The sequence below is a fragment of the Echeneis naucrates genome, chromosome 23 (assembly GCF_900963305.1).
Source record: "Echeneis naucrates chromosome 23, fEcheNa1.1, whole genome shotgun sequence".
Classification (NCBI taxonomy): Eukaryota; Metazoa; Chordata; class Actinopteri; order Carangiformes; family Echeneidae; genus Echeneis; species Echeneis naucrates.
The window spans coordinates 8,786,292-8,807,677 of NC_042533.1; the positions used below are offsets into that span (position 1 = coordinate 8,786,292).

A 21,386-nucleotide genomic window follows, 5' to 3' on the forward strand; every position below is an offset into this window, starting at 1 on the left:
GCGGAGAGGAACTGTAATACTAGACATGCTTGTTAAATTCACAACACTCCAAAGCTGCCTTCTAGCAAATCCTGTCTTTTGGTTGTCAGCTTAAGACACCCCGGCATATGCATATGTACGATTTTTAAGCTCTGTTAAATGGATAGCGGTGTCGTGGCCTATCAAATGAATATAAGCTACTTGCCTTTTTTGGGGGGAAGGGAGGCATTTCTAGAAAAAGCCAGGCAGCAATGCGTTACCTTGTATGCATCTGAAAGCACCCCACCATACATGTTTTTTTCCATCCTCATGTTAACTCCACATTAGAGCAAAACAGATCCATTTACATGTATGTATTCAGATTGTGTGTGACAGTAACACTCCACCTAGCCATATTAATGACTGGTACTCTGTTTAAGCCAATGACAGGGGAGTGGCAACAAACAATGACAGAATGCTTGTTTTCGATTGTGAGGCCATGAAAGATGATGCGCCATTCACCACTGAGGCAGTTTGCAAATAAATTATTGTGGAGGGTATTGAGCTGAAGCACTGCTCAGTTCCTTCAATGTGTTGGGTGTGAGTTTGTATGAGTGTGCATGCACGCCTGTATATGTGTTTGTGCTTGTGTGAGTGGACTTATAGATCCAGTGCCATTTATTTCCCTGGGCTGGAGTGGGGCAGTTAGGGAGGCGTAAAAGGAAATGAGTTGTGAAGTGGCCATTGATCCTGGCCTGCGCTAGGTTGGTTCAAGACTGCAGGACTATTGGCCTCAGTATGTGCTACTGAATGACTGCCTCTTATTTACACTGAGGTGGTTAACCTTGGCTCAGTTCCTTTATCACTGGGCTAATGTGCTACACAGGAGAAAAGGAAGGAAAAACAAAAAAAATATGGTCAAACAAAACACATATTCCCGGTCAAATGTTAAGTGTGTTCCATTTAATGCATTTACCATCACTATATATGAAAATGGAAATTCTATTTTTCCCTTTTTATTTGAAATTCTTTAGTGCAAAAAGCTTGTCACAGCCAGTGACCTGAACATACACACACACACACAAAACATGTGTTCTGTTTCTGTACCTACCGCTACCACTCTGCTTTCACCACAACTCCCAACTGCTTGAGCATAAAATACCCATAAGCGTTTATTTCCAGCAGATTTCACTGTGCCTATCTCTCTCATCCTCTCCTCTCTCTTCCTCCGTGTCTCGCTCTCCCCCTTTCCTTCTGTCCCTTTCTCCTTGTCTCTCTTTCAAGCCTTGCAGCTTGACATTTCGCCATGCTCTCGGGGGACTCCGGCACGAAATGGAGTTACTGGGAGAGCGCCACTGTAAATTCCAGGAGGCCACATGTAATGTGTCTTAAACATAGATGGACAGCTCAGGTTCCAAGGAGCTGAAGAATGAGACAGAAGAAAAAAAAAAATGGGAGGGGGGGTAAAAAGAGAGAGGGGAGGAGGAAGGGTTGGCATCTAGATAGATAATAGAATAATACTGTGTTTTGTCTGGGGAAGGGTGAGCAAACAGGAGCGATGCTGTCATTCACACCCTATATCTTCAGTGTCATCGCAGAGGGGGAAAATACAGGCCTATATGTCACAGGCCTGTATGTACTATTCTGTAGAGACTGTCTCCTGATAGCCAGGCTTGAAATAAAAAGAAAGGATGGCTTTCATTGTAAATAAGTCAGACACAAGGATTGCCAGGGAAGAGCTCTTTTCACTGAAAGGGGAAATAATTTCACAAAGACATAAAGTACATGCTGCCACCCTAATGTTTCTCCAGTCTTTACAGAAAGGCCTTATCGTCACACAGATGGTTAACAAAAGGCTCCTTTATGAAATTGTTCATATTTCAGCAGAGGTCTTTCTCCTGTCCTGAGAGGTGATTGATGCATCAGGCCAGGGCCAGTGTCTTATTTACACAGTTGAGTGGGGCAATCTCAGGCCTGAAAGATAAACCTAATGAGCTTCTTTGTGTAAGGGTGCAAATGAGAGACACCATCCTCCCTCCCTCCTTCGCTTTTCCATCCAAAAGGGACAGTCTGGGTGATTAGGCCTTTAAATTATGCTCAAGGGCAAAGCCCAGATTTGCATCTTAGGTGTGTGTGGCACGCGTGCGCGCGTGTGTGTGTGTGTGTGTGTGTGTGTGTGTGTGTGTGTTCTCAAATATTGCACAGAGAGGAAGAAAGGGAGGCAGGTGAAGGGCAGACAGAGAAAGATGCTTGAGGCTTGTTTGTGGGAAGTGATGGAAGGTGAACAGTGTGTGTCAGTATTTTACATAGTGTGTATTTACCTACACTAAACAACAAACTTGTGATGTTGTAAGAGGCAGGTGAGCTAACATGTCACAATGGAGTGTGCGCGCGCGCAAACACACACACTCAAACACACTGTCATTTTGCCCTTAGTCTGTGGGGTAACTTTCTCCCTAATGACTTTCATTTTGGGGAAAATTTCATTTGCCCCTAAACCCTAAATATTACCCATCACTTGCTGTCAGATTTCTCATCCCCTATATTTCCTCCAGCTAAACAGCCAGGAAGGCAGGTTAATTGCTGTCACTCTCAAGTTGGACCACTGCCTAGCTTCCGTGTAGCGACAGGGGTAGCCGAGAAGAAAGATGGCACCTCGGCACACTTATTGTAATTTCTGTCAAAATGCTACAGTCACTTAAATGGGGTTGGATAGTTTGCATTTTGCTGCATCATGTGCATTTGGAAAACACTAAAGCACATACTGAACCAGTTTGCTGACACACACACACACACACACACACACCTCTGCCACAGTCTCTTAAAGGCTGCATTTATGCGCAAAAGTAAACAAATGCTTGTCTTCATAAAAAAAGGGAGGAACGCAATTTACATTAAAAACAATAAAACTCACCAAGAGGACTTTTTGTGGTTGTTTGTGATTAACAGGAGGCCAACATTTTCCAATTATGCTTTGGTTTAAGGAGTTAGCCATTGAGGTGAGCGGCAGGTTACTGTAACCGCAGCTGCCCGATGGTCTTTGGTTAAAACAGCTGACCTGACTGTAATACATAAACTAAGGTCCTCATCTAGCTCTGAATATCAATACACTTCCTACACTAGTGAGCCCATTTAGAGGGGGCAGTAGTCCTAAGTATTGCCTCATCAATCGCGCCACTGATAACCTTGGCAGGATTAAGTCTACAGACCACTGTAATCAACTAACAGGCTCATTATGGACATTATGGTATAGATCCAAAGATCAATGAATGGCTTCCATGTACATATATATCAGCATATAATATTAAAACATTGGACTGACTCGGGGCAATGATGAATTGATTGGTAATATAAGATCAGCAGTTTTTTTTTTTCTTTCTTTTTTTTTTTTTTTTAAACAAGGGAGCTTTTATGGTGATCATTTTAGCATAGTAATTAGGGTCGTGCAACATTCATCATTTGCTCTGATACATATCTGCAGCTGGCAAATTGCAATCAGATACTGTGGGTATCTAATCTGTGATCTCAAATCAAATTAGGTCTATTTAGACAACCTTGGGAATGGGCTGGTGAAACCCTGACAGAAATTAGGGGCTGGAAATTCAATTGTGACACAAGGGTTATTATTCAGATACACAGATAAAGAAGTGTGTGACTTTCACATAGAAATTAGTGCAATTATTATACATTCCTTTTGAGCAAATAAAAGTGCATTGCTTGTTTAGTTTAATTATCAATATTTGAATATGGAAAAAAGAAATGGCTCCTGTATAACTTAGTCTTGATCTGTGTCCTAAAAGCCCCTCACCGACTCTAAGGCGCCGAGACCTTAAGATGCTGCTTTTCTAATTATAGCTGCAGGTGGTATTTTGGAGCTGCTAGGTAATGGCACAACCCACAGGGACAGTGGAGAATTCATCAGTGCTTATTATTAATCATCCCCCCAGCAGCATGATGAGAGACTGGAGCTCCTATACCCACCGGACCACTCAATGTCATTCCAAATATGGGTGGAAAATGAAACCCAAAAGCCTTCCTTCAAAAGTGGACGGACACGCACTGGAAATTTTTACTGCACACAGGTGCAAAAAAATATATATATCTATATATATATAAAAGAATAGATGGACAATAGAATAGACACACAATGTCCATACTTGCTGTCATTCACTTACACACACATCGGAACATCATAACGTATTGCAGATGAACATAAACCAACTGCAACGCAGCACTTCTCTGTGCTGACAAATGTATTTAAAAGGGGAAAAAAAAAAGTAATCTTTCGTCTTCTTCTCCAGACAGCGCTCTTTCTGCACAGAGACTCAGTGCGAGTGCACCACAGGAAGTGTGTGTGAAGTTAACAGCACAGGGCCCCTGTTTTAAAAAGCCTCCAGAGACCTGTTAGCCGGACTCCTCATTTCAATGTGTCTGTCTCTGGGTTGGGAGAAGGCTTGGACTGGCCTCTTTACAAGGTGCACTCTGTCATACACCCCACCCACCACCACCATGGGCTCTTTGCCAAACGTCCATCTCAGAGACTTAACTAGACACTTCACATCACATTTCTCTCTGTTGCTGTGGCCTTAAAAAGAAAAAAAAAAAAAGAAAGAAAAGAAAGAAATGGCAAAGCTTCCATTGATTTTTTTAATCAATTTGTGAGTTTACATTTAAACACACACTTTTCTTGAGGTATTTTATTTTGACTCATAATTCTGATGACTCTCATAATTTAGTATCGTATTGAATATTTATTGCCCTTGCAATTTTCAATGACAAATGTCACAAACATTTCTTATTTCTGTGATATATATATATGTAGCAATGAACCTACTTTTTTATATATATATATATATAAAAATAAAAGTAGGGTTCATTGTTACATTACAACAGTTTAAATGGAATTGTTTTGAAAATTACTAGATCATAAATAAAAGATTTTTTTTGCCTCACTCAACCATTCAACAGTCATGTAAATTTTCTGTACAGCAGTGAGGTCCAAACGTACGGTTAACACTGACTCTGTCCTGTTCTCTATCTCTGTCTACTTTACCTTCTATCTTCTGAGCATCAGCGTAGACCTAACAGCCTCAGATGTAAAAGAGTGATGAGAGAGGGATAGAATCGACCCCAATCAGGTGCGTGTGTGTGGCAGAGTGGTGATAAATGGGGGTGGAGGCCACGGCGCTGTGATGCCGCTGCAGCCACCAGCAGGACACACTGGTGTTGTGCTGTGGAGGGTGGGTGTTGGGATGGGATCGAGGCATGTGGGGGATGGAAGACAAGTTAGTGAGGGGGGCCTGCAGGACATGCTTCATTTTGCTACACTGAATACCCCCACCTCTGCGTACACACACACACACACACACACACACACACACAGAGTTGCACACGCAGAAACACATCGGCATCTATTGTATTGCCCCGACCAGGCTGACCACAGGGCTTCAGCTGCTGCCAAAAATACACACAAGCATAAACACACACAAACTACACGCTTGCACGAAAAATTCCAGCTCGCAGAGAGGACGGCACGCATCATTACAAACCCTCGACGCTGTCCCCCGTCCACCCTAAAGCGCAGCCCTCTGACCTCATCTCCCACTGCTCTTTTGGCAAACTGTCAGAGCCATCATTCACCGTGAAAAGACACGAGAGACACTTGACTCCTTTACTCTGCTGGCGACTGACTTTCACAACTCCTGCCCCCAAGCTACCACCTCCCACACCCCCACCACCATAGTTCATTCACCCTTGGAATGAGAAGAATAGAGTCACCACAATAAACCATTAACCTGATGAAGGAAAAGTTAAAGAGAGCGAAAGCGGAGCACCAGACATTTTTGTTTGGTTCTGCCTCCGACCAGAACATTTCAGCAAAACAAATATGATAAATAACAAACAGGGAACAAAAAATGTTATCAGGTCAGTCAGACGAGAAATGATTTAGGGCAGGGAAGTAGGGAGAAAAAAATCTATAATCATTTCTTGATGGACAGACTGCTTCCAAATTAGTCTTTCACAGAGTGAAATAGTCAAAGGTTTCTGTTGCTGTTGGGTCTGTGGGTCGAGCAACTGTGTCTGTGTGCGAGCCTCCAACGAGCGCCGAATAAGGAGGCCCTCTGGTGGATATAGCACTGCCATGACAGACACACAGGCACACACGCGCACACACAAACACCCGAACGCGTCCATACTATGGTCCAATGCACACATTCTTTCCCTTTCTCTGACTCTCTTGTTCACAGTCTCTCTATATCACACACACACACACACTGCCTGTGCACAAATACACTTTCTAACTCTCTCACATGGCCTCACCAAGCTTTCTATAAATACAAACTGTAATGCCACCACTGGTAACGCAACATAATCCGTAACCAAGTGTCACTGCAAAACATTTTCATCACTCTGCAGGCACCAGCATCAGGAAAAACATGCTGACAGCAAACTAACAGGAAAATTCACCAACAACACAAACAGCCGATTATATAAAGAATGTTTTTCCCACCTACTAAACAACACACAAAAGGAAAAAAAAAAACAAAAACAACCTCCCCTCCCAAATAACATATTTCATTGTGCGTCCTGTCTATGTAGAAAAGCCCAGTGCTACCTGAGAGCAGAGCAAAGTGGGAGAGCGAGGGGAAAACAGAGTGAGCGAGAGAGAGAGGGAGAGAGAGAGAGAGAGAGAGAGAGAGAGAGAGAGCGCAAGAGAGAGAGAGCGGCAGAGAGACAAGACGGGGGAGAAACACAACTTACCTGCTGTTGTTGCAGATGCAGCAGCTCGACTGTGCTTACTTCGCTGCTCGTGTCACCAGCGCTTGATCTCCCATCTCTACTGCCAGCCTCTAATTGGCTGCTGCTTAGGGTGCTCATTCCATTTTGACTCATTGAACTGTTGCTTATTGTCTCTGTGGCCGACTCCTGCATCATCATGATTTAAAACCTAGAAGTGATTAAGAGGCACCGGTTAGGGCTCTTCTTGTTACAATTCCCCCCTTATTCCCTCCTATTTTTTTTTTTTTTTTTTTTTTTTTTTTATGCTTCCATTATCAAGCCCTTAGTCCCCCTCTGCAAATTAAAGCATTTAAAGATGAGGGAGGGGGGAAGGAGAAAGGGGGGAGATGCAGGAGGAGCAATTATGCATCCATTGTGTAAATGAAGCAATACAAAGAGATGCACGTCCTGGCCCTATTTGAAATGGGAGGGGTTCCCAAATATAGCAAATGTTTTTATCCACAAAAAATTGGCCATGAATCATCAAAGCATCTGGCCTCACAAAATAAAGTTTTACTTTTTCTCTGCTTACTATTTTAATTTTAAATTAAATACATTTTCAAGAAATCAAAACAAACAAAAAATATATATATATGCTGGAACGAATATGTGAATCATAAATGAGCATATGCTTCTTTAATATCTCCATTATACTTTCAGAAAACCAGGCAGCACAGACAGAGTAACAGAGGCGCGGGCACTCATAAAATATCTGACGTCTTGAAGCTGTCAGATTTTTAGTGTCGCATCTGTATGAAGTTGCCTAATGACGCAAAACTAATCATGCAAAATTAAAATTTGGTGATGGGGGGTAGAGGAGGTAGAGGAGGAGGAGGGGCACCAAATCACATGGTGCAAGGCTGGTGATGAACACTATAATGGGTTTGTCACCTATGCTGTGGCTAAATAAAATCTGCCTCGCAGGCTTCCATAGAGCAGCACGCTCGTGTCATTTATTGGCTCCGTTCCTTTTCCCCCTTTTCTTAAATCAAAACTCGTATATTCATTTATTTTGTTACATTTGTTGGGGGGGGGGGCATTGCTTCTGTTCTCAGCAGGATAGAATTAAGGCAGGTGTTGAGCAGCACCAAACTTTTTGATTTATGGAAATTTTCAATCCAAGACTTTTTTTTTTTTTTTTTTTTTTACAGTAAATAAATGTCTATTGTAGAATTAATTCTGTTGTATTTATTACATATGATAAACTGGGAGAGACAGAGAAAAAGGAGGGAAGAAAGGGGAAAAAAATCTATCACGAATATCACTAATGATTGTGCTAAAAACAGCATAAATTATGCATATTACCTCCTCTCTCTCCACTAATAAATGTTTTATCATTTTCCCCTGCATTTAATGCTCTGTACCTTCACTGGGACAGCGAGGAGCCACACCAACATCAGTCGACACACAATAAATAAGACACTCAGACCCAACAGACGGTAACTCAAAAAGCACCACACAAGTATGGGGTTTGTGCTGTCTCCATTCAGGAAAATAATTATTTTGAATATTCTTTCTTCACTTACTCTTACGGTCAGGAAGTTTGCTCTGTAACGCTGTGAGGCACGTCGTTATTTCCATTCCTAATTCAACAGCAGTTCTGCCATCAATCAACAATACATTTCTCACCTTTTGTTTTTTTTTTTTGAACGTAGGCAAAAGTAACATTAAGCTAGATAATCCATGCATGTACAAAGAAAGGGACAGATGACGATTATCTCTGTGTGTATATGTCACCGTGTTTTTGTGTACACTTGCGCCCAACCCACAAGTATCATGTGCGTTCTTTGGTCAGTTTGTGTGTGCACGTCCTTCATCGTGTGTGTGTGTGTGTGTGTGTGAGAGTGTGTTTGACGAGGGGCAGATACAGGACAGGCCTTAAAGGATGTCTACAGCCAGGATAAACAGGATCCAGGCAGGGAGAACAAACAGGGCTGAGCAGTTACACAGAGCAGGGCGACAGCTGCCCGGGACACAAGTAAATAGGGAAGAGGCCAGGACAAGGCGTGCTTGTGAACAAACAGGCCCCTGTTTAACACCACACCGCTCACTACTGATGGAGAGAGACACAGGAAAGCAACACAGAGAGAAAAGAAGAGAGCAGCAGAAACGATGGCAGAGAGACAGGGGAAGAGAATAAGACTGAAAGAGAGAGAAAAGGAGAGTGAGTGGGAGGGAGGAAGGTGGTGTGTGTGTGTGTGTGTGTGTGTGTTGGGGGGGGGCATCTGGCACAATGTGACATCCAATCCGGTGATGAATCTCAGCATAAGAAACTCAAGGCTGCAGCCGAGATCAGCCGGCTAATAAGTATTCAAATTAGGCATAAATTTTACATGCCCAATGTTTAAAATATTCAGAGAAAGACTGTCTGATTGCCTTTACTACGATTTTATGAACATTCTAATGGAGCCTGGATCTCTCTCTCTTTTTTTTTTTTTTTTTCTTTCTTTCTTAGACCGGCAATGGATGTTCAGAAAACTTGAAGATATATGAGAAAAGGAAATAAGGATTTTTTAATCAGATCTGAAACCAATGCAAACTAGCGTGGAAGTCCAAGGAAAATTGCCACTTTGATATTAACAAGCCAATGGAATTTATATGCGACAGACATTATCAGAAAAAAGAAAACATCAAAAACATAAAGAAATTAACCAACTAAAAAAAAAAAAGAAGAGGCACTATTTAAATGTTGCACACAAATAATAAAGGCCCATTGTCCGGTGCTTTAATCTTCTCTCCCTCCTCCAAAATACAATCTGTGCAATATGTCTAACTGCAACATAATGATAATGCAGATATATGCAAAGTATATTCGCAGAGATCAGATGGTGCTTTAACCTTAATGACAGCAGTGAGATAAATTAATTAGCCATCTAAAGGCGGCATTCAAATCTGCCAATTAGAATGTCAATTAGAAACACAGCCAGGCTGCAATGATGAGCGGGCGACCGGGCTGCGGCTCCGACTGTGGGGGTGATGGAACTGTCACAGATCGAGACGCTCTCACACACATGCACACACTCAACACTCAAGAGAGACAGATAGCGACAATATTCAGCACCTGAGGGTGTGACCGTACACAAGTGTGTGTCTGCATTTGTGTATGTGTGGGCCTACCACAGGTTCCCCATGCCCTGTACCCTGTCTCCCCCTGAGGGGCACCAGCCCCGACCCCGGCTCAGCCTGTCCTAAACCAATTGGCTCGGAAGGATCCACGCCAGGCGACAATATCGACCGGCGCCCTGGCCCTGGCCCTGGCCCTGATCTGCGCCGGTGCAGGCAGCTTGAATGCCGCGGGAGCGAGGTTGCCGGCTCATTTGCACATGTGTTTGACATCCCATAAATCGCGGGTGTCCTGCATTTCAACACACCCGCTGTTTGATGCTATTTCCCCAAGCCACAATCTTCCAATGAGGGAGAACCTAGACCACTTATTATCATGATCGGATACAGAGAGGGCTGTGATTTCCACGGTAATACTGTAGAGGTATAGCTTTGGGAAGGAAGATGATAGTGATACTAAGTGTTTAGGTTGTGAGGTGGTGGAAACACAGTGAGAGATAGAGCTAACTCTCTAAATTTACTGTTGTCAATAATCGCTGATGGCTCCAACATTTTTACTCAGGTAGAGGCTTAGTAAGACACAGACAGACACTTTATTTGCAAAGCTTCAGACCAACTCCAGCTTTTGTCTCATTCGTTGTGCAACCATACCCTTGCTTGCTATTCCTCTTCAGCTTGAGCAAATGTTTACACTTGAATCTCACACTACGCAAATCTGTCTCTTCCATCAGGTATGAAATCTGAGAAAGGGTCCTGACGACGCATTTGCCCCGGAGATTGGGAGAATTTCTCCTCTTTCTTCCGAGAAATGACACAACAAAGGTGTAAGGAGAATTGTGCCTTTCATTGCCTCACACACACACACACACACTCTCTCTCTCTCTCTCTCTCTCTCCCTTTCTCTCACACACATACACACAAAACACACACCTATCATTAAAGGGGAAAGAAGCAGCCCTCCATCTTTGTTTGCGAGCTCTAAAAGCCCTTAATGTAGCCTCATTACCTGGCCTGTCTCCCGCTCTATCATGTGCAGTAAACACACACTATGACACTGGCCATCCATCTGCTGGGAATACACAGCTGTCTGCTGTGCTCCAACACTGTCTAGGGAACACTGGGGAATTTAACACACACACTCACACACACTCAATGCGTTGTTAACACACAACGGGCTTGACACTGGGTTTCGTTCGAGTCTCTGGGCTATCCATTTTCAGCGTGAGGATGTTCTCTGCTGTGTCTCCATCTTGAACACTGATCCATTCGCTCATATTATATGCATGAGTTGCAAAAAATATTTTCATTAGGATGACATAAAAGAAAGGGGAAGGGGGGGGGGGGGGGGGGAAGTGACCGGTAAATCTGTGATCCCAGACGTCCATTCATTATCAGCTCACATTTCAGGTGGCTGGCTGGAATTCTTTTGGTTTGGGAGATCAAAATAAAAAAAATAAAAAAATAATAATAGAAATTACATTTCACAGTCTGCTGACTCCTCACAGCTCTCTGATCAAGTCAAGATATGGTTACAATTTAAAATAATCACAGATTCTGTGCTTGAGTGAAATTAATTCATCATTGCCATAAGTTGCCATGCATACAAAATAAAGAAGTAACTGGGCAAGGGCAAGGGCTCACATATTCAATACTTCAGATTGCTCAATAAATCAAAATGCCATGTATGTGCTGACGATAAAAATGGTGCTTAAAACCACCGTATTTTAAAGTCATAAATTTAATCTAAGAGAAAATATTGCAGGGCAAAAAAAAAAAAAAAAAGTTTGAAATAACTTCATCCGAATCCTTGCAGACATTTATGCAAGGAAGACCATAAATTCATGCCGTCAACAAATCCTTGATTATGACCATGTGTTTGTTTGTACTTGGGTGTGTACTGTAATTTCTTTTTTTTTTTTTTTTTCCTGGTAGCAAGTTGTCACAGCACAGGGACACCACAAGCAGCTTATTACAGCCTTCAGCTTCAAGCAGGGAGTTTAGAGTCGGAGATGGAAAAAACGACCACTTGGAAAGCTATGTTCGACAAAACCCAGTCCTCCGGATTAACTAAGGCAAGCTAGGCTGTCGTGCCTTGGAATTAAAAGCTTCCTTTTTGGCACTAAAGGGCCACCATAAAAGAGCATTAATGACTACCTCTTATAAACCAGTGTATGGTAATGGTTTCTGCTCTCAGATAGAGAATTTCAAAAGTGCTTCACCGGTGAATAAAGATTGCTTTGGAAAGAAGGGGGCTGGAGAAATCATATTTACAAAATCAGGAGTGGTGCCAAATGAAAAGAGATGAATATGAATAATGGACTTTGCATTTTTCAGGATTAACATTATTCAAAGCAACAGAATCAAATGTGGTTATCTCCTGTCCAATGAGCCCTACATTGACAAAACCTCAGTCATATTTCAATTCTTCATTTGAGCTGACAATAAATTGTAGTTCTGTGATAGGAGACATTCAGTGAAGAATGTTCAGAACTTAATTCGCTTCTATTTACAATAAGGAGATGAGACAGAATAAGATAAAAGACAGACTATTTGCCACAGTGTGTAAGTGTCCCTGAATGGAGTGTGCGTCACGAGTCAGTGTTTGTGGAGTCGAGAAAGAGAGGGAAAAAAAAAAAAGACAAAAATGAAGAAAACCAGAGGAAAGAGTGTAAAGTGCATGTTCAATTGTATGGTCTGCACAATGTCTTCTTCGAATCAAATGCAAGAGGCACTCTTGAATAGTGTGCATGATACGATGTTAATACAATTTCATTTTTCATATGAATACAACCAGCTCTCAAGTACGACAATGTCAAAACAGTTAGTGTATATGGAATATCCAATTACAGATAGATAAAAAAAAAAAAAAAATAGGATGCTGGGTCAAAATACAAAATTAAGATCAACAATGAGTAATTCAATAAAAATGAGAAAAATTATTCTAACGTGAAATTTTAGATTTGAGTTTATCCAGTTTCCTTTGCTCAACAAAAATAGCGCTGCAGTAAAAAAATGCACTTCTTAAAAATCATACTGTAGCACAGGACACCCCTCACATACGGAGAAAAAGAGGAGGAGAGAAGCGACTTTTCTCCAGGATTTGGGCTCGTCCCATATCATTTACATGTTACCCATCAGGCACCTCACTCTGCTGAACCACAAGACAGCCCCGCCGCTGCGGGTGAGACGGTGACGAAAGCTGATCAGTCGGCTCTCATTTGCATATTTGCCAATTCCATTAATTAACTCGGCCCACCTAATCAAGACTAATTGACCTATAAAGAGGGGAGGCCTCATTGTCTCATCCAATCATCTTTACCAAGTGTAGAGGAGGTGCGCTGGTGAATGGAGGATACTTCCGACCTAACCGTATTTATAGACCTCATGCGTGGCCCTGTTCCACTTAGAGGCGACGTTTATTCTGTGAGCGATCAGGACTGAACTGCTTTGACATGGAATGCGAGCTGTAAAACAAAAAGAAGAAAATGAACAAAGTCTTTACACTGCTCTGGTGCTCTTGTCCAGAAGGAAAAAAAAAAAAAAAAAAAAAAATCTGAGGAGCTAATGACAGTTGCTGGCCTGACTCTCCGGTGCTCCCCACATCACGGCAGATACAGCGGACAGGCGCAGGGAGCCAGCCGCGGCCGACACAGCTACAGAGACATAGCTCATTGTGACGTTTCCAGTTATTTCAGGTTGATTAGGGCCATTATGTCTCCAGCTCTGATTTATGTTGTCATTCCCCCTCAGCAGTCCTGCATCGATAGATCTTAATGAATTGGTAAATAAGGGTGAAGATTGCAGTTGACAACACCGCAACATTTCTCATTCATACCAGACAAGATTTATGTAACCAATTAGGAGCATAAGACAGGAAGACTGGTCAGGAGAAAAAATAATCTTTCCATAGGAAAATTGCCAAAGTCTAACCCACGACAAAAGAGATAATGGGCAGTCTTTACCACCGGCTTAGTCACACTTTCTCCATGCCCAGTTGAAGACTTTAAAACTGCTTGTAAGACAGGATCCCTCCTGCTCCTCATAGGACTAAGAAATTGATTTAACAAAAATATACAGTGACTGCTTGACAGTAGTGTGTAGTGTCTGCTTGACTGCACCTTTCCGTTTAAAAACCACACGACTATTCAGCCCACATCTGAATAATGTCCAAACCAAAGAAGATGATAGTATCAACAGATTAAACATTAAGCCCTCACCAGCAACACGCCACTTTGATATGGAAATGTTAAATTCAAGAAACCCCCAAAAACCATTCAAAACAGGACCCATAAAAATGAGCAAGAGGGTGAATCTGTGTGTGGGTGAGATTGGGGGCACACAAATCAACTGTTCACTTAATGATTGATATGCTGACCAAAAAAAAAAAAAAAAAATCATTTGCATTTTTTAATAGTCTTGTACTTCCATTATTTAATTTCCCTACTCTGCAATTCTAGGAATCTGTTAGCAGACAAATAAAGACCTCTTTGTCATTAAAAAAAAAAATTAAAAAGAGAAAAGGAAAAAAAAAAATAGATAAAAGTGCTGATCATCAATAGCCAGCGACAGGCCAGGAAGACCCATAGGGCAGGAGTGAACAGAGGTGGAAAATTAAAGCAGAGTGATACGGGAGCCAGCTCCTTTCAGCCTCTCTCCCTTCAAGCACATGCAAATGAGTCCGTGCTGCTTAACTGCATCATTTATGTGGATAATAGCAGCATCATCATTATGGGAACTCAAATTAAATTACATCACAATTAGCATAACAAAGTGATTGGTTAAACTTTCAAAACAAATAACGCGGCTCTGCTAATGAACAATGTTAATTGGCCAGTGTGCATTCTAAATAAAACATGTAGGTAAACATGTGTTTTAGTTAAACAATTTCAAAATTCATTTTCTCTCTTCTTCTTCCTTTTTTTTTTTTTTTTAATCAAAACAAGGCAGATGTGGGTAGAGGGAAAAGAGAGGATTCAAAACTGAATATTGCCAGGGGGATTTGTAAGCTGAAATATAAAATGTGTAGCATTTAATTTTATTGCGCTAAAGAACCTATTATATGCCAGACTCTGGAGAACAATGTAAATTATCTGCCTTCAAAATGGAGTTTGGCCAATTCTCCATGTGAACTAATCACATAGCTCATTATGCATTAGGGTATTAAATTATGAAGAGGAGTCCCTTTCGCATTCCTGCACAAAGCCCTATGAAATGTTAATAATATGCCCACAATAGCCCAATACCATGCCTTGCTCACCCTCATCAATATTTAAGTAAACAAATTATCCTGCTCACCTTTGATAAAGATAATTAGTGCTTCACCGATTATCAGTCTTGTGACCTCTCTTCCTCTTCAAACTTAACATCTGCTCCAAAGAGGATTTTTTTTAAACCAAGAGATTAAGAAAAAAAAACACACAAAAAAACCCCAAAACAAACAAATAAGCCAAACTTCAAGTGAAAGCTTTGCGCTCTCAGAACACATATCCACAGCTGATTAATGTGTGATTGTTATTAGCTTATTAAAGGTTATAGAGTGTCTGAGCCTTTTCATTCTGTTCTTTATTCCCACTAAAGTCTCTGTCCTCCCTTAATTTAAATGATCAATGACTATCTTAGCAAGCAAGTAGTAACATCACCAAAAAAAAAACAAACAAAAAAAAAAAAACACACAGACATACACAACACACTCTGACCAACTACTAGAGGAGCAGCTCACACACGTGAACTCACTCATACAGGCACACAAACATTAAGCCACATCAGTGCACAGGCGCACACACTCACTTTTACGTATGCACACACACGGACGTGCGCGTGCACGCGCACACACACACGCACACACACACTAAGCCATTCATCAGCACTAATTAAGCAGCAGATTAACAGAGCCTGCAGACCAAGGCTGCACGGGCACACAGTGGGACGACCAGCGGGGAAGGCAGGAGACACAGCCCAGCAATAAAACACAACCATTAAACACAGCCAAGAGCCTGGAGTCGACTACGGATGACAGAAGATTGATGGATGGATGGACGGATGGATGGACGGAGAGATGGATGGACAGAGTCTGCCTGACTTTTTTTTTTTTTTTTTTTTTTTTTTTTTTACCTGAAAGTGAGGAGTGCCAGAGAGCTTGACCAAAGAACAGAGTGCTTGCCTCTGCCACTGCCGAGGGTGTCTCGCAGCAACGGCCACAAGTCGACTAGTGTCACCGCGTGGAGAGGCAACACTATCTGTGTCATCACTTCAGCCGTGTTTATGGGGGATGGCATCATAAACAAGCCAGCCCCCCCCGCCACCCCCCGCCACCCACCACCCAGCCCCCGCCCCAGCTCCCCCCACTCTCCCTCCTCTCTTCTCCTTTCCTCTCCTGTTCTCCTCTCCCTCTCTCGCCGCCTCACCACCATCGTGCCATTCATGCATACTTAAATCACCCTCGCCCCATAAAAAAAAAAAAAGAAAGAAAGAAAGAAAGAAAAAAAAAAAAAAAAAAAAAGCCCAGACGCCTCTCCTGACAATTATTCTATCATTTCCAGTTGTCACTGGGGCAATTACCGACCGGGGCCCCCTGTGTGGGTCGGACATGCAGGCCCGATAGGAGAGTTTGGGTTGGGGGAGAGAAGGAAAAGAGTGGGACAGAGGATAGCGGAGAGAGTACGTATGTGTGTGTGTGTGTGAGTGCTTATGTGTGTGTGCATGAGTGTGAATGGAAGGCGAGGGGGTGGGGGTGGGGGTGGGGGTTAGGGTGGGGGGAGGGAGTAAACGTACAAAATGGAAATTTATGACAGAGACACGGGAGCTTCTTTCTCCCTCCACACTGGAAATAATTAGACAATCATTTCTTATGCCTGCCACTGATGAAATATATCACAATTACCAAAAAACACTACTTTTCATTTTGTTCCACACTTTATAGGAACTGAGACCAATTGCATTATAAGTTTAATCTTAATTTAACTTTTTTTTTTTTTTTATTTAGGGAATGACCTTTCAATCAGATTGTATTTACTTACTTTTTAAAAGTAAGTAGAGAAAATCTAGTTTATCAGTGTTTTGGTGTCTGAGAGGGACCGTGTGCGAGTACTTTGTGTGTGTGGGTGGGTCCTGCGTGTGAATGAGAGAGAGTGCGTATGTGAGAGTGCGAGGGGACCTTCACACGGGGAGCACCGTGACTCCTCGCAGGACGCTTGCCACCTCTCCCCTTGCATCTTGCCTGCATGCTTACCAGGCAGCTCGCGCAGCTCTCGCTCTCTTAGCACATTTGCTTCTCTGAACACTCTCTCTCTTTTGTGCAAGTGCACACACACGCACACACACACAGACACACGCGCGCATGTGCACACACACACACGCACAGACAGACACAGACTCTCACACACAACCTGCCCGACTGGCTCCCTGCTTTGCTCTCTGCAGCCGGCATCGCTGAGACGAGAGGGAAATGGGAGAAAGAAGCAGAGCTGGAGGACGCTGCTACGAGAGTTGCATTCGCCGCAAAGGTATTTGTGTCTGGCTTTATTTTAATGCAGTTCAGTGCTTTTCTTTTCAGCTCTGATTGTGTGCGTGTCAAAGTGTGTCTGAGTGTGTAGATGTAAAGAGTCTGAATGGGATTAGTAAAGGGCTGAGCTCCGGTTTGTAGCCGCCACACTATGCTGTGGAAGAGAGTGCATAGGGCTCTTAAAAACAATTAGCCATATCACATCTATGCATTACCAAGTAACACGCTATCACAAAGCACTGCTACAATACCACAAGTACTGCAAAAGAGAGAAGGAGGGAGTGACAGATAAAATTACCTACCTTTTAAACAATGAGGGAGAAATCCACTCTCCCCGGTAAGAAGCATTTGAAGAAATATTCTCAGAAGACTGGAAGCATTAGTGTGTTTCAAAAAAATGAAGAGGGGGGGAAATGCCACTAGTAGAAAAGAGCATCAAAAGTGGAGGAAGGGAAAAAAAAAAAAAAAGTAGAGAGAAACTAGCCGACGCTTACTGTCAAAGACATCACCAGAGAAGTATTTACAGTGGTATTTACAGTAGTGAGTGGGGAGAGCACCACTGCCTGGTCACGTCTGAGAGACAGTTGCCGTTTCAGTGCCGCCTAATTAAAACAAGTCAGGCAGCCCCGCTGGATTGTTTTGACGCCCGAGGACCAATAGTACACAAAAACCAGTGGCTTGATCAGTGGGGTAGGGGGGCTGGTCATGGGGAGGGAATAGGAGGGGGCGGAGGGTGGTGAGAGTTGGCAAAGAAATGGTGTGTGTGTGTGTGTGTGCGCGCGTGTGTGTATCGAGGGGGTTCAGAAGAGGCATTTTGCAGAGGAATCTGAGAGGGGAGGGAGACGACAAAGGTTGAGAACTGGGGAGACTTCCACATGCTGAACGCTCCCTCACTTTTTCTTAGACAAAATGCTAACATGATGCTTTGTGATGCGCTTTAAATACATTTCTGTGAAACAACGCGCCTGGCCCCACTCAAAACTAATCATAAACACAGCGAGTCTGCGGGAAGGCAAGACATTAAATTAAATAAAACATATCTAAAAAGTGAAACACAAGCTTAACATTTCACAGCTTCTCAGCCTCAGCCACAGTTTTTAAAAGCTCGGTTTGCCACTTAATAAAAGGCAAACATGTCTGTGCAGATGTCTCACATGAAGATTCACATATTTGAACAAGTCTCTCCTTAAGAATTACTTCAGTATCTCTGAAAGGAAACTCAAAAAAAAAAAAAAAAAAAAAACACACCAGTACCCGTCGCCTGCTAAAGAAGCCGTGAAAACTTCAGCCAGCCGCATTAAGCTGGGCTGGGCTCATGTGCTGGATGTGATGCAGCAACTTCTTTCTCCTATTGTAAACAATGCACAACAGGCAATGAGATGAGACATTTAGGGCTAATGGTGTTTGCCAATCCTCATTTTTTAATTCCCTCCTCTTTCGCTGTCCTTTCCTTTCTCTCTTTCTCTCCCTCTCGTTCTCTCCCTTGCATGCCACAGATGTTTTTCTTAGTCGCTCCAACAGACAGGAATCTACTGGCAAGAAGAAAGGCTCAGTCTTCCCCAGGAGAGAGGAGTACAAAGCCCCCAGTCTGCACACAGCAGATGCAGAAAGCCAGTCCATCTGCCACCAACTCAAAGTGTCACATGGGCCTGAGAGATTTAATACAAGAGACATTTTTTTATGTGCCTACATAAGTTTGTGCGATATACACAAAACCAAATAAAAACACATGTAAATCTGGCTGAGATGTAGCTCAAAAACTTCGAAAAGACGCACACACACATGTCCTAGCACACGGGCATCTGATCATGAAGAAGTGGAGGCACTATAAGAACTTTTACGTTTTAGAGAAACGCACCAAGACCAACTATGACAGATTTATTTAGGGGAAGATGTACCCCCTAGCGCAGGGTAAACACCACTTGAACTCACAGCCCTGAGTGGTGCGCTGGCATGATTTAACAGGCTCTGAATAGTACATTATCTCCCTGGCTCCGCTGAAGCATATTTCAGCCGTATGATATCATTATTAAGAGACCAACACAGACCAAGGGATGGAGCATTTTCGTGTCAACTGTCTGAGCTCTGAGGCAGAGAGGGTAAACACCAAACAATCATGGGAGACGGAGTGAGACAGTGGGAGTTGAAGCGAGTGGGGGGAAAGACAGAAAGGGAGGTGACAAGAGGGCAAATGCAAGCAAGAATGAAAAAAAAAAAAGAAAAAGTGACAGTGAGTGGCAATGAGGGCTAACATGAAACAACAGCTGTTAACTGCTTTAAGCCTCCACATTATGCCGATGATTTATTCCATTCTCTTTCAGTACTGTGGAGAATGCTCCTTTAGCCCCTTTAACAAACTACTCAGAGCTGCTCACTGGAAAAGACAAACAGGAGGCCCCTGGCGTTAGAAACATTCACTTCACTAGGGGGAATGCTATGCCTATTTCTACACATCTGTGACAATTGCGTGCCTCCTCCCTTCAGGTATTTATTCCCCATGTCTCTTCTTCCAGCACTGCCAAGGTCAACAGAGACAAACAGGCCCACCAGCGTCTCGATGTGGTGGCAGCAGAACAGTGAGAGGAGAGAAAGAGAGAAAGAGGGGGCTAGACATGTGTAGTGGGTACAATGGGGAGGGGTGACGGTGGCAGCAGCTGGTTACCAACCCTGGCAGGAGCCGCAGCAGTGGGGGGAGCCGTGATCTGAGATGCCGTGCTTCGCCGTGACAACGATGGCAACGGTTAGATGTTCTTTCCCATCTCCTCACACTGCTATCATTTCCACAGCCACCCCAACACACACACACACACACAACTAACACACTAATATTAATTTTCAATTAAAACCATGAAGTGGATTGCCTCTGGGGCATTAGACAAAGTCAAGCAACCATCACAGTGGTTTCTCTCGTCATTTCTGCCACATTCCCTTCAGTGGTAGCAGGCCACCACAAAGTACAAGCACTGCCGCAAGGTTTGTCAGTCAGTGGCAACACAGTACAGAGATGTGAATCACTGCTTCTTAACCCTCTAACAAACATTAGGATAAAACTGCATGCTCAAACAGCAGAATTTTCTAAATAAAACAGTGAACCACACATGACTTCTTACACACGTGGAATCAGCACAGGAGACAAAGAGAAGCGGAGGAAAAGATTTTGCGGCTTTCCTGCAATTCTAAGTGTTGTATTTATTGGAGCTCAAGTGCATCAATGCTGTTCACTGGGAAGTTATCCATTTGACTTCACTCCGCCTTCATCCATTCTCACATTTAAGTGCCAGTCACAGAAAAAAAAAAAAAAAAAAAAAAAAGTAATTTCACCATCTGCTCAAATATGCTCAACTGCAACAACTCCCACACAGTGATAACCAGTGTTTCTAAAGAGCAGAACACCACACGTGAAACATAGCACACACATCAGCACCATTCATTAGCTGTCACACAAGCACAATTCACGAGCCACTTAGTGCTGCCCTCAAATAAATAAATAAATAAGTGAAAGAGCCAAATAAGGCATAATGAGGGGGTAGGGCTCTTTTTAGTCCTGGGTAATGCTGATCACACGATACGTTGCTTATGGCCAGAGAGCAGAGACCATTACGGACCGGTGATTATATAAGTGGTTGGAAGGCAGCACCGTTTTAATATACTGTACTTAAGCGCCAGGGTATCCATGGCAACTTGCCTTGCACCGTGCATTCAGAAAATCCCTAATGAAATGCCTATTAAGTGGCTGATAATGACAGTGTCCAAATATATTTGCATATGTATTTCACTGCCATAAAAAATGAAGAACAAAAAAAAATAATAATAAAAAATACACCAAGGGAACGTGATTACTGCAATCACAATGATGAATATGTTGACTTTGTTGTTATTTGTTTTGTTGAAAAAAAAAATAAATAAAAATTCTTGGAATATTTATTGTAACATTTTCTACTTTGATCTACAATATTACTAAAATGTTTATGCGTGTTGGTTTTAATAAAACTTATACAAATTAAAAGAAAGTTGTGACGGGTGTGAATTGAGGCCTCATTGCCTTCCTGTCGGAGTCTCCACATGTGACTTCCATTTGCGACTT

The 21,386-nt window shown here is 42.7% G+C and overlaps 1 protein-coding gene and 1 long non-coding RNA gene across 4 annotated transcripts in view; one reads left to right on the top strand and one right to left on the bottom strand.

Annotated features, from left to right (window-relative positions):
* The window catches only part of foxp2 (forkhead box P2), a 101,686-nt gene that overhangs the window by 53,076 nt on the left and 27,224 nt on the right, over positions 1-21,386 (bottom strand). For all 3 annotated transcript variants that reach the window (XM_029494710.1, XM_029494709.1, XM_029494711.1), the window contains exon 4: positions 6,721-6,907. In XM_029494710.1, the coding sequence (XP_029350570.1) occupies positions 6,721-6,897 (177 nt within the window). In that variant the 5' untranslated portion in view covers positions 6,898-6,907. The remainder of the gene's footprint in view (positions 1-6,720; positions 6,908-21,386) is intronic.
* On the top strand, positions 16,978-20,625 carry LOC115036524 (uncharacterized). The gene is made up of 2 exons (XR_003840416.1): positions 16,978-17,303; positions 18,799-20,625. It is a non-coding gene; the product is annotated as an uncharacterized LOC115036524 (long non-coding RNA).